General features: G+C 59.1%; 1 protein-coding gene across 3 annotated transcripts; it reads left to right on the top strand.

Moving 5' to 3' along the window:
• The first annotated feature begins 3,066 nt into the window (after positions 1 to 3,066).
• Positions 3,067 to 9,522, top strand: EN1 (engrailed homeobox 1). Of its 3 annotated transcripts, none has more exons than XR_011698447.1 (3): positions 3,067 to 4,448; positions 7,026 to 7,404; positions 8,336 to 9,522. XR_011698447.1 is itself a non-coding variant. In XM_071562503.1 (2 exons), exons 1-2 carry the CDS (start codon positions 3,779 to 3,781, stop codon positions 7,340 to 7,342), a joined length of 987 nt encoding a protein of 328 aa, XP_071418604.1. In that variant the 5' UTR covers positions 3,067 to 3,778; the 3' UTR covers positions 7,343 to 7,891. The 3 variants fall into 3 exon arrangements, 1 of the variants encoding a protein (XP_071418604.1); XR_011698448.1 differs by lacking the exon at positions 8,336 to 9,522 and adding an exon at positions 8,258 to 8,276; XM_071562503.1 differs by lacking the exon at positions 8,336 to 9,522 and having other exon boundaries at positions 7,026 to 7,891.
• The last annotated feature ends 310 nt before the right edge of the window (positions 9,523 to 9,832 follow it).

Genomic DNA, 9,832 nt, shown 5'->3' with positions numbered 1-9,832 from the left:
CCGAGAGCCAGTGGGGACACCAACCTTCAAGAGACTCAGACGGCACCGCGGCACTTCCGAGGGGCAGCAGAGCCCGCAGCACAGCCCCGGCCCTGCAGCACCTTCTGGGAAGCCCTCTGTGCCCCGGCCCCACTGGACACGCCGACGGCTCCTCGGGACCCCGAAACCCAGCGGCACCCACAAGTTACAAAACGAACTTTTTCCTAAGAAGCGGTTTTTCTAAAAGCTTCTGTCCGTAAACTGCTTTGTGCAGACATATTACGCCGATTACTGTAACTACCTACGAGCCGGGGAGTAATATTTATCTATTTAGATAGGAAGGGTCGCGATGGAAAAAATATCCAGCTTGGAATTATACATCGTCTTTTCCTTTAACCCCTCCTCATTCATCCAGCCGATCCCCCACCCCCTCCGTACACAAACCTACTCGATTTATAGAGAAGCCTTTACAATCCAGAACAGTTTCTAGAAGAAGGGAGGATTCCAGATGAAGTAATCCCCCTCCCTACACACACACGTACACACAGACACACGCGCACATACACACACTTCTCCCCCCCCGCCCCCCGCGCGTACTCAGGAAGGCAAATTAAATAGTTAAAGGCTTCGATTTCTCTCTCCCTCCCTTTTGTTACCCAATTTTGGAACATTTAAGGATGGGTGTGTGTATTGTATTCAATAATAAAAGCTATAGGGCCGCCAGGACATTTATCATCCTATTACTGTAACAAATCCGGGCTCCCAATACATGAAAGGTAAAATGAATTACCGACGTTAAGCCGTCAATAAAGTCATTTCTGTAAATGGTGTCTCCGAAGGACTGCAGCATTATTCAACTAGCTTTATCAGCAGCTGGGAAATTACGTGAAGAAGCTCGCAGCGTGTAATATGGCCCTGCTTACTTTGATTAAGCGTCTTGCCAGGGAATAGTGACAGTGCTTTTGACCAGGTTTTATTCGCCGTCCTGTGATGAACGCCAAGCTGATCAGGCGGAATGAAGAGTAATTAAAACCTATAAATTATCTTTTGCAGCCCTTCTCAAGGCGTCTCTTGCAGGAGAGATAAGGCAGCGAGCCCCCATTTACAGCTGTGAAAGGGACCGCGGCTCACAAAGGCTACGTGGCTAAATGGGATATTGATAGTGTCCTAATTAGAATTTAATTAAGTACCCACGCTCGCTTTTGGGATAAAGATTTCAATTTTGCTAACTTAAATATAAATAAACCCAATTTCGGTGCGAGTAAATGATATGATATTGTGAATGCAGTGGGGGGGTTAACATTCATTTAATTGCGGATGAAGCTCTTGATTCCAGGGCTGATTGTGCTCTGCCAGCTATTATTTTAGGGGATTATTGTGTGGCTGGAGGTAACAATTCGGTAATGTTTCCCCGGTACAGAAAATAACCGAACATGCCTCGGAGGTGCGGGCACACGCACGTCTTCTGGGCACCCGGAGAACAGCTGACGGACACCCAGAGGTGTTTGCTTCGATTCTCCGTGCCAGTCGCCTCCTGAAAGCGGAGCCACGGGCCGGGCCGCTTCCCCGGGGCTCCTCCCGTGGAGGGAAGCCCATCCAGCCGGCGCGTTGGGGCGAGGTGGGGGAGCCTCGCTGGTGCCAGCACTGCAGCTCAGCCCGCAAGGAACCACCGAGATACAGACACACAGTGATAGAACTATATGTGTATTTTGAGCCCGCACCCGTGCACATATAGGATATATAGGCGTCTGCACGTGACGCGGCCCAGCCCCGCGGAGAGGCGCGGAGCCGTGCGCGGGGCCCCGTGGCCTCCCCAGACCCACCACGACCCGGCCGCCGTTTTGGAGGGGAAAATGGGGGAGCTGCAGTTACGTCAGAAAGAGAAAACGTCTGGAATTGCCCTTCCCGCAGTCCCAGGAAACGGCCGCAGGCATGAGCGCGGCTCCAGCTGGAGCAGGTGCCTGCGGCCGGCCGGGAAACGCAGCAGCTCCGAGCACCCAGGCCGCACGGATCTCCTCCGATATGTGAAATGCGAGGTGTCGAGGGACTCTATCCCTAGAGCCGCGTCGTGTGAGCACCAACACTGCCCTTCCCTGCAGCGAATCGCCCCTTCACGGCCAGGAGCGCCCGGGGCCGCGGAGACCGGCTGCGGCAGAGCCTCCCTCCCTGCGGCACTTGGCTGCGGCCCCAACAGCCCGGCAAACCCAAAACTGAGGCCAAGGTGTTTGGTTGTTTTTTTTTCTGTAAATTAATTTTTAGATAGCTGCATCCATCCTGAAAAAAATTGGCTTTTTCCTCACAGCCTTTAAAATCCTTAAAATTCGCGTCTGCTTCAACACATGTCCTGAGGTGCTTGCTCCCTGCCGGGCAGAAAAAAACAACACAAAACCAAAGAAGAATCCTAGCGAAAAAAAACCCCAAACCAAACAGCAAACTGAGCCCAAACAAACAAACAAACAAACAAACAAACATCAAAAAGTAGATGAGGAAACATGGTACGAGTTTAGCTATGAGCTGGCGCTGATCTGCTTCGTATTCCGAATAAAACCCCCAACTCACAAACCCGGTAGAGGGGTTTACTGAGAGAGAGGTAAATCAGAGAGAGGAAGCGGCCGTAAGCCCAGCTCGCCCCGGCAGTGCCTCCCGTCTTTATTGCTATTTATTGTTATTGTAATTTTTTATTTCTCAAAAACAACAATTTTGGATTCCCGGCTTGCTGTCTCCCTTCGCTGCGGGAGAATAGAGAACAAAAAGAGGGGAGCAAGTTGCACAGATTTGAGAGGAGGCGGTGTTTATTATTGCCGGAGCAATAGGAAAGCGGCCAGTGACCAAATCCACACGCCGCTCGTGGCAGGGACACGGCGCGGCTGGAAGTTGTTTACGGGGCTGGTAGGTGGTCGAGGTGGCGGTGGGGGAGCGGGTCCACGCGCGTGGGCGCGGCGCGGCGCGGTGCCCCCGCCCCGTCGCGGCTCTGCCGGCGCCGCCACCGCCGCCCGCCCTGTCCCACCCGGTACCGCCCGCCCCGTCCGGTCCCCACGCAGTATTTATGGCGGCGGCCCCGCGGGCGCCCATTGGGCGCGGTGCGGGGGTGTCAGCGGCGGCCGCGCCGCGCCATTGGCCGCTCCCACGTGCGGGGCCACCTCACGTGCTTCCGGTGCGAGTGAAAAAAGTGTGGCTGAGGGATTTTTTAGGGAGAGTTTGGTGCACGGATCGGCGCTGTCAGAGATTTGGCCTTAAAAAAAAAAGAGAGAGAGAAAAGAGGGAAATAAGGGGAAGGGAAAAAAAAAGAATTAAAAAAAGAACACTAAGCTGTCGCGGGCGGCGCAGCACCGGGCTGGCGGGGACGGGCTCCGGCAGCCCGCGGCGTAGGCAGAGCGGAGCTTGACAGCGGGGCAGCGCAGAGTCGCCGCGGCGACGGCGGCGGCGGGGTGATGGGCAGATCGTGACGGGTTTTCGGGGGGCGGGTTTTTTGGGGGGGCCGTGGTGCCGCCGCACACACCTTTTTAGGTTTGATTTTTTTTTCTTTTGGTGGTGGAAATATAAGCTGGTCGGGAGAAGGGGGAGAGAAGCCCTCGAGTGCCTCCCTGGTTTTGGATCCATCCGTGAGAGGGACAAAAAAATTCTCAGCTCCAGCCCAACAAGTGGATTTTAATATTTTTTTCTTTTTTCCTTTTTGTTTTTCCTTTTTAAATTTTTCCTCCCCCTTTTCCACCCCGCCACCCACTGTCAAAGTGGGGTGGGCGTAAAGTGGGTGGGTGGGGGGGAAAAGAGGCAACGATCTCCGTGGCGGCGGCTGAGCATGGAAGAGCCGCCGGAGGGGCACGGCCACCGAGACGCGGCGCCCGGCCCGGCGAGCAGCGGCAGCGGCAGCGATGGCGAGAGCGTGCCCGTGTCCCCCAGCCCCGCGCCCGCCTCCCCCGCCGCGCCCTGCCCCCTACCTCTGCCCCGCCGCCGCCACCCGCCGCCCCCGCCGCCGCCCCCGCCGCCCCACCGCACAACCAACTTTTTCATCGACAACATCCTGAGGCCGGACTTCGGCTGCAAGAAGGAGCCGCCCGCGCCGGCCGGCGGCGGAGGAGGAGGCAGCCGGGAGCGGGACGGAGACCGGGGGCAGAGCTCAGGTAGAGAAAACGTCAACCCGCTGCTGGCCCGGCCGCCTAACCCGCCCGCCCTCCTCTGCCCGGACTCGAACTGCCGTCCCGACGGCTCCGCGCCGCCGCCGCCGCCCGCCGCCGCCGCCAAAGCCAGTCCCGCCGCGGCGGTAGCGGCGGCGGCGGCGTCGGGGCCAGCCAAGCCCCCCGCCGACGGGGGCGAGACTCACCCGGCGAAGTACGGGGAGCACGGCAGCCCCGCCATCCTTCTCATGGGCTCTAATAATGGAGGACCTGTTATAAAGCCCGACTCGCAACAGCCGCTGGTGTGGCCTGCCTGGGTCTACTGCACTAGGTATTCAGACAGACCGTCCTCGGGTAAGGAACCGCGGCGCATCTGGGAGCTGTTAAATCGTGACAAGGTCGCCCCCCCTTCCCCTCTTCCCTCCTTGGCTTTGGCTCCCGGCCTGTTCAGGACCTCGCGTGGGGAGGCGCGGGGGGAGGGTGGCCTGGGTCACTCGGGGCGAGAGGAAATGCGTCCCCCCCAAGCCCTCACCCCTCCTTCCTCCTCCGAGTCTCCCAAATTTGAATGTGACGCCGGGCCCCGATTCGGCAGCGGTTCGATGCGGAGAGCCGGCGAGAGCGACCCCCTTCCCGCGCCCCTCGCCCGCCCCGCCTGCCGCAGCCTCGGGTGTTCCGCAGCGCGGCAGCGCGGGATGAGAGCGAGAGAAAAAAGCAGCGGGTTCCGCCGCTCCCTTGCTCTGAGGCTTCTTCTCCCTTTAGTTTATTTTTTAGCTGGGTGCTGGTAGCGGGGCCACATGTTGAGCGGCTGCTGGCGGGGCGAGTGGGGGCGAGGTACTGTTTTCTTGGCAGGCGAAGGAAAACGGGGTGTTTAGGAAGGTGGCGGAGGGGCTGTTTAACTGGGGCCTCTGTAGCGAGACAGGCAGGCCCTTAGGCCACGCATTGCCGCCGGAGCCGGTGCTCCCTGCTGCCATTTGGGGCCCAGCTCCGGGGAGGGGATGTGCCTCTGTCCGGGGCCATCCTGGTGCGAGCCACTGGCTGGGCCCTCACGGCCCCGTTCTACCGCCCCTTCTACCTCCTTATACTCCCCAGGTGCCCCAGGCAGCTCCTTATTTATCACCGTTACATTCTGGTTTTAAATGCCATTTGTTTGAAAGAAGAAGATGGCGAGGAAGAGGGGATTCCCCCATGACACTTCGGCCAGCAGCCAAGGCTCCGGCAGCGCGGCGCGGGGCCGGCGTGGGCTCCCCTGTGCCTGCCCAGGGACCGCTCCGATGCGCGGGGAAGGCGGTGCTGCAATGCCCCGGCCCCGCTCCGCGCTGCCGGGCCTAGTGCTCCCCGCCGGCCGCCGGTGCGGCCGAGCCGTCTCCATCCCCCGTTATTGACAGGTCCAGCGACTTGAAACTCAGAAAAGCCGCTTTGATTGACTGGGATGATTGATGGGGTGATAGAGCTGTCAGACGGCGCGGCCTCGCTCCCGGCCGGCCCGGCCGCGAGTGCTGTGCTGCCGATTCCCAGGGCCGCCGTGCGCCCGGCGTTTTGCACTTGCGCCTTCATTTCCTTTCCTACCCTTTCTTCGGGCAAAGAATAATTTCTGCATGTTCTCCCCGAGACTCCCTGATCGCCGCAGCCCGGAGGGGAGAAGGGCGAGGGGAGGATGGCTCGGCTCGGCCGCTCTCTTTGTTGTGCTCGAAGCTGCCCTCCGGCCCCGGCTGCTTCTCCTGGCCCCGGGGACGAGCGGGATGCGGCGGTCGGAGGCGCCGGCAACGCGCTGCAAGGTGCCGGGGCTCAGCTATTCACTTCCCTCGCCCTCCGCCCCTCCTTCGGCCCAGCCTGGGAGCATCCCGCCTGGCCCCGTCCCTCTCCCCACCGACAGCCGCTGCCGAGCCGAGGAGAATCCCCCCGTTCCGGGGAATGGCTGCGCCGGGAGAGGAGCTTTCGGCCTACTCGGCAGCAGGGAGGCCTCGCTGGCTCCGGCTGCGGCTGCTGCTGGCGGGGGGCTGCGAGCCCGGGGCCGCCCGCCGAGCCCGGCAGCTGTCGGGGGATTTTCGTAGATCCCTTTCTTCACGGTTCTCCCCCACCCCTCCTCCTCTCTCCCCTGGTCGGGCCGGGCTGCGCCGGCGAGAAGAGGACAAGGGGTATCCCACCCTCACGGCCGGGCGCTGTGCCCAGGATGTGTCCCGGGACCGGGCGGTTTCCCCCGTGCGCTGTGTCGCACTTCAGCCCCACTGGGGCCTGGAGATGGAGCGGCGGGGGCACTGCTTTAAGATGGGCTTCACGGAGGGAGCCGCAAACGGGGCCGAGGGTCCCCGTCAAGGATCGGCTGTCGGAGAGCCAGACGACCCGAGCGGTGGCGGCGGGGCACCGGAGGGGAGGGGGGAGCGGCGGCGGAGAAGGGCCCCCAGGGACTGAGCTGGGTTTGTGAAGACGGTTGTTGTCCCCCAAGAAGAGACCAGTGCTGGCTTCGGCCAGTCTGCTGCTGGCGGCCGTTTCTCGGTGCCTGGTGGCAGGGACTCCTGTTCCCCGTGCTGCCCGGCGAAGCCGCTGCCACGGCCGGTGGGCCCCGGTCTCCGGCCGTGCAGAAGGAGTGTGGCTCGTCTCGGCGGGGCAGGCGGAGAGGCACCCCGACGTGTGCCGGGGCGGGGGCCGAGCGGGGCTCCGCTCCCCTCGCTCTGCAGGGTCGGCTCGCCGGGGCCGGGGCGGCGGGTCATGCGCAGCGTGCTCGGACACGGCCTCCCCGCTCCTTCCCCATCCTTCCATCCGCCGCGCCGGGGCGGCGGTGCCGGGGTTGGGAGGCTGGGGGGACCCACGGAACCAACACAAATTCACCCGTCGGCCATTTTTCCGCGGCCGGCGGGGCGGGGGTGGCGGTCGGTCTGGCGGTCGGTCGGCGGCACGGCCCTGCCCAGCGGCGTGTGTGTGCCCTGCCCGCAGGCCCCCGCACTAGGAAGCTGAAGAAGAAGAAGACGGAGAAGGAGGACAAGCGGCCGCGGACAGCGTTCACGGCCGAGCAGCTTCAGCGGCTGAAGGCGGAGTTCCAGGCGAACCGGTATATCACGGAGCAGCGGCGGCAAAGCCTGGCCCAGGAGCTCAGCCTCAACGAGTCCCAGATCAAGATCTGGTTCCAGAACAAACGGGCCAAGATCAAGAAGGCGACGGGCATCAAGAACGGGCTGGCGCTGCACCTCATGGCCCAGGGACTCTACAACCACTCCACCACCACGGTGCAGGACAAAGAGGAGAGCGAGTGAGGCGGGTGGCCCCAGCCCAGCCCTGCGCCGCGGCGCCGGCCCGCCGGCCGGGAGGCGGACAGGTGCGATTTAAAAGCAGATCTATTGTCTATCCATAGTCTAAGGACTCCGATTAAGAAAAGAAATATGAACACTTAAAAATTATCTCTATATAGCCAAACAGCATATGACCTTGTATATATTTAATTTCAGGTAAGAATTATGTGTAGCGATCTCTATTTGCTGGACAGTTTCTGTCTTCTTTCTCTTTCTCCTTTCTTTTGTTCGTTTGTTCGTTTTCTTTGCTTTCGTTTTTTTCTTGCCCCCCTCACCCCCGATGTCCGTTGCTCTTGTTTTACAGTAAATGTCGGGCTTTTCTCATCTTTCGTTTGATCTTATTTTATTTTTCTGTGTTTGTGTGAATTTCTATCTGTCTCTTTTTTTTTTCCCCCGAGGAAAAAAAATAATTCTGATCCACAGACTGCGAGACTGAACCCACCGCTACAAGCCAAAGATTTTATTATGTTCAGAAATCTGTAGTCTGAAATAAAGTGTAGACTGTGTTCAGGATCCAGGCTGGCTCCAGTTCTTTTTTTTAGTGTATGGATGTTTTTATATATATAGATATAAATATATAGATTATATACATATATGTGCGTGTGTGTGTATATATATATGGGTATATATATACATATACATATATGTGCGTGCGTGTGTATATATATGTATATATATATACATACATACACCATATGCTGTGTACATAATGCCACTTCGGTAGCATATTTACGTTTTGGTTTTGATGGATAGGGGCAGTGATTTTTAAACCGGTCATCCCTTATTAAAAAAACCCATCTGAGATCTTCGATTTTTTAAAAAATAATTTTTAATTTTTTTACCCTCTTATAAAATATTAACTCTCTTTGGCTGTTGCAGTCGTGCCTCGCATTCCACGTTTCCCTTTTAACCAGAAATAAAACCCACCTCTTAATAATGGTAATAATATATCACCAGCTTCCTCTGAAAAATTGCCTGAAACCGTCTGGACGTTTAGAGCTCCGGGATGTGTTCGAAAGGTATTTGTCTGACAGCTCTTTGCCTCGCTCTGAGAGGATCTGCTCCCACGCTGTTTCCAGCGAGGAACGCTCCAGAGGATCGGACCGGAGCGATCAGCACTCGGCGCCCGGCGCTACGCTGGCCCTCCTGGAAGCGTTCCCGACCACGGCCCCTGCCCTCCGCTCCCTCTTCCAGGGCTCGGACTCACTTTTGCCGTGAGCGTGGGAAGCCCAGAATGGTGGAGAGCCGGCGGCACGGCAGAACTCCCCGTTGTGGTCCCCGCTCCGCTTTTCCTCCCGCCCCGATTAAGCCAGGCTGTGCCCCGTCCCGGCTTGGCTCTCTTCGTTGCCGGCCTGGGGACACCGACGGCTCGAGATCGGGACATGCCCGTGGCCTTGTCTTCGACCTGTCGAGGACGCCCGGGCCTGGCGCCCACGCGAACCTTGCGTGGGGCCCCGCCGAGCACAGGGCGGGCGAGGGGCATCGGTTCCTCCCTGCCTCTGAGGAAACCAGGCTCCGAAGCGAGGGGAGAGCCGCCCGTTCCCCTCGACGAGGATGTCTATCAGCTTTCTTTCTCCCTTTTCTTTCTGCCCCTCTGGATTCCTTCCCTAGGCCCCAAGCTGGCGAGGGGAGAAGCGAGCTGAGCTGGAGCCGGGAGACCCTCCTGCATCCCGCCGGAGGATGGGCCAGTGCCGATGCCGTGCCCCGGACAGTGGGACAGGGCGGGCCAGGATGCGGAGAGGAGCGAGCAGCAGCACTGGGGCCGGCACAGCCTGCACCTGCCTCCTCCTCGTCCTGTCGGAGGCGTTAGGGGGTTTCCGTGTATTCCAGAAGTGGGGCAGAGTGGCAGCGGAAAGCGGCTTCTGCCATTTTTACGCTTTTAAACTCTTCCTGTTTAGCACTACGGTTTGCTTTCACCGTTCGGAGATGGAGACAGAGGCTGGGGCGAGAGCCCGCTGCCCTTCACGCCCGCTGCCGGCGGTGCAGGGACCCCTACTCCGCTTCATCCCACCCTATCCCACCCCAGAGTATCCCACCCCATCCCCGCCCAGCCCAGGCTGCCTCTGCCCGCCGAGGGCTCTGCTTCTCTCTACAGGCCGAGGACCCGAGAATACTCGGAGGGCTTAAATAAATGTTGTGCAGCGCCATCTAAAGTTGTGCATTTCTTTTTTTCTCTCTCTCTCTTTTTTTTTTTTTTTTTTAAATGGGATTGGACCATGAACTCAGATCTTCCACGCTGAAGAATATAAAACCGTCCCTCAAAGTGCGAGCTACACTGCCCGTGGGGAAAGTGGTCACCGAGAACCCGAACCAACGAGGGCAGCTACAGGGTTCGGAGGGTGCATTCAGATCCCGCCCAAGGGCCCCCCTTCACTTGCTGGTGTCAGGGGTGACACAGAGAGATTGTCCCACTCCTCCCCCACCTTCCAGTCTCAATTCAGTCCTTTGCCTTTC

Source organism: Pithys albifrons, chromosome 8 (assembly GCF_047495875.1).
Source record: "Pithys albifrons albifrons isolate INPA30051 chromosome 8, PitAlb_v1, whole genome shotgun sequence".
Taxonomy (NCBI): Eukaryota; Metazoa; Chordata; class Aves; order Passeriformes; family Thamnophilidae; genus Pithys; species Pithys albifrons.
This window is presented reverse-complemented; position numbering and strand designations above follow the sequence as displayed.

Excerpts from the sequence above, each read along its gene's own strand:
- EN1 (XM_071562503.1), top strand. The coding sequence starts at position 3,779 with ATGGAAGAGCCGCCGGAGGGGCACGGCCACCGAGACGCGGCGCCCGGC. Across the intron at positions 4,449-7,025 it reads TTCAGACAGACCGTCCTCGG|GCCCCCGCACTAGGAAGCTG; the intron begins GTAAGGAACCGC and ends CCCTGCCCGCAG.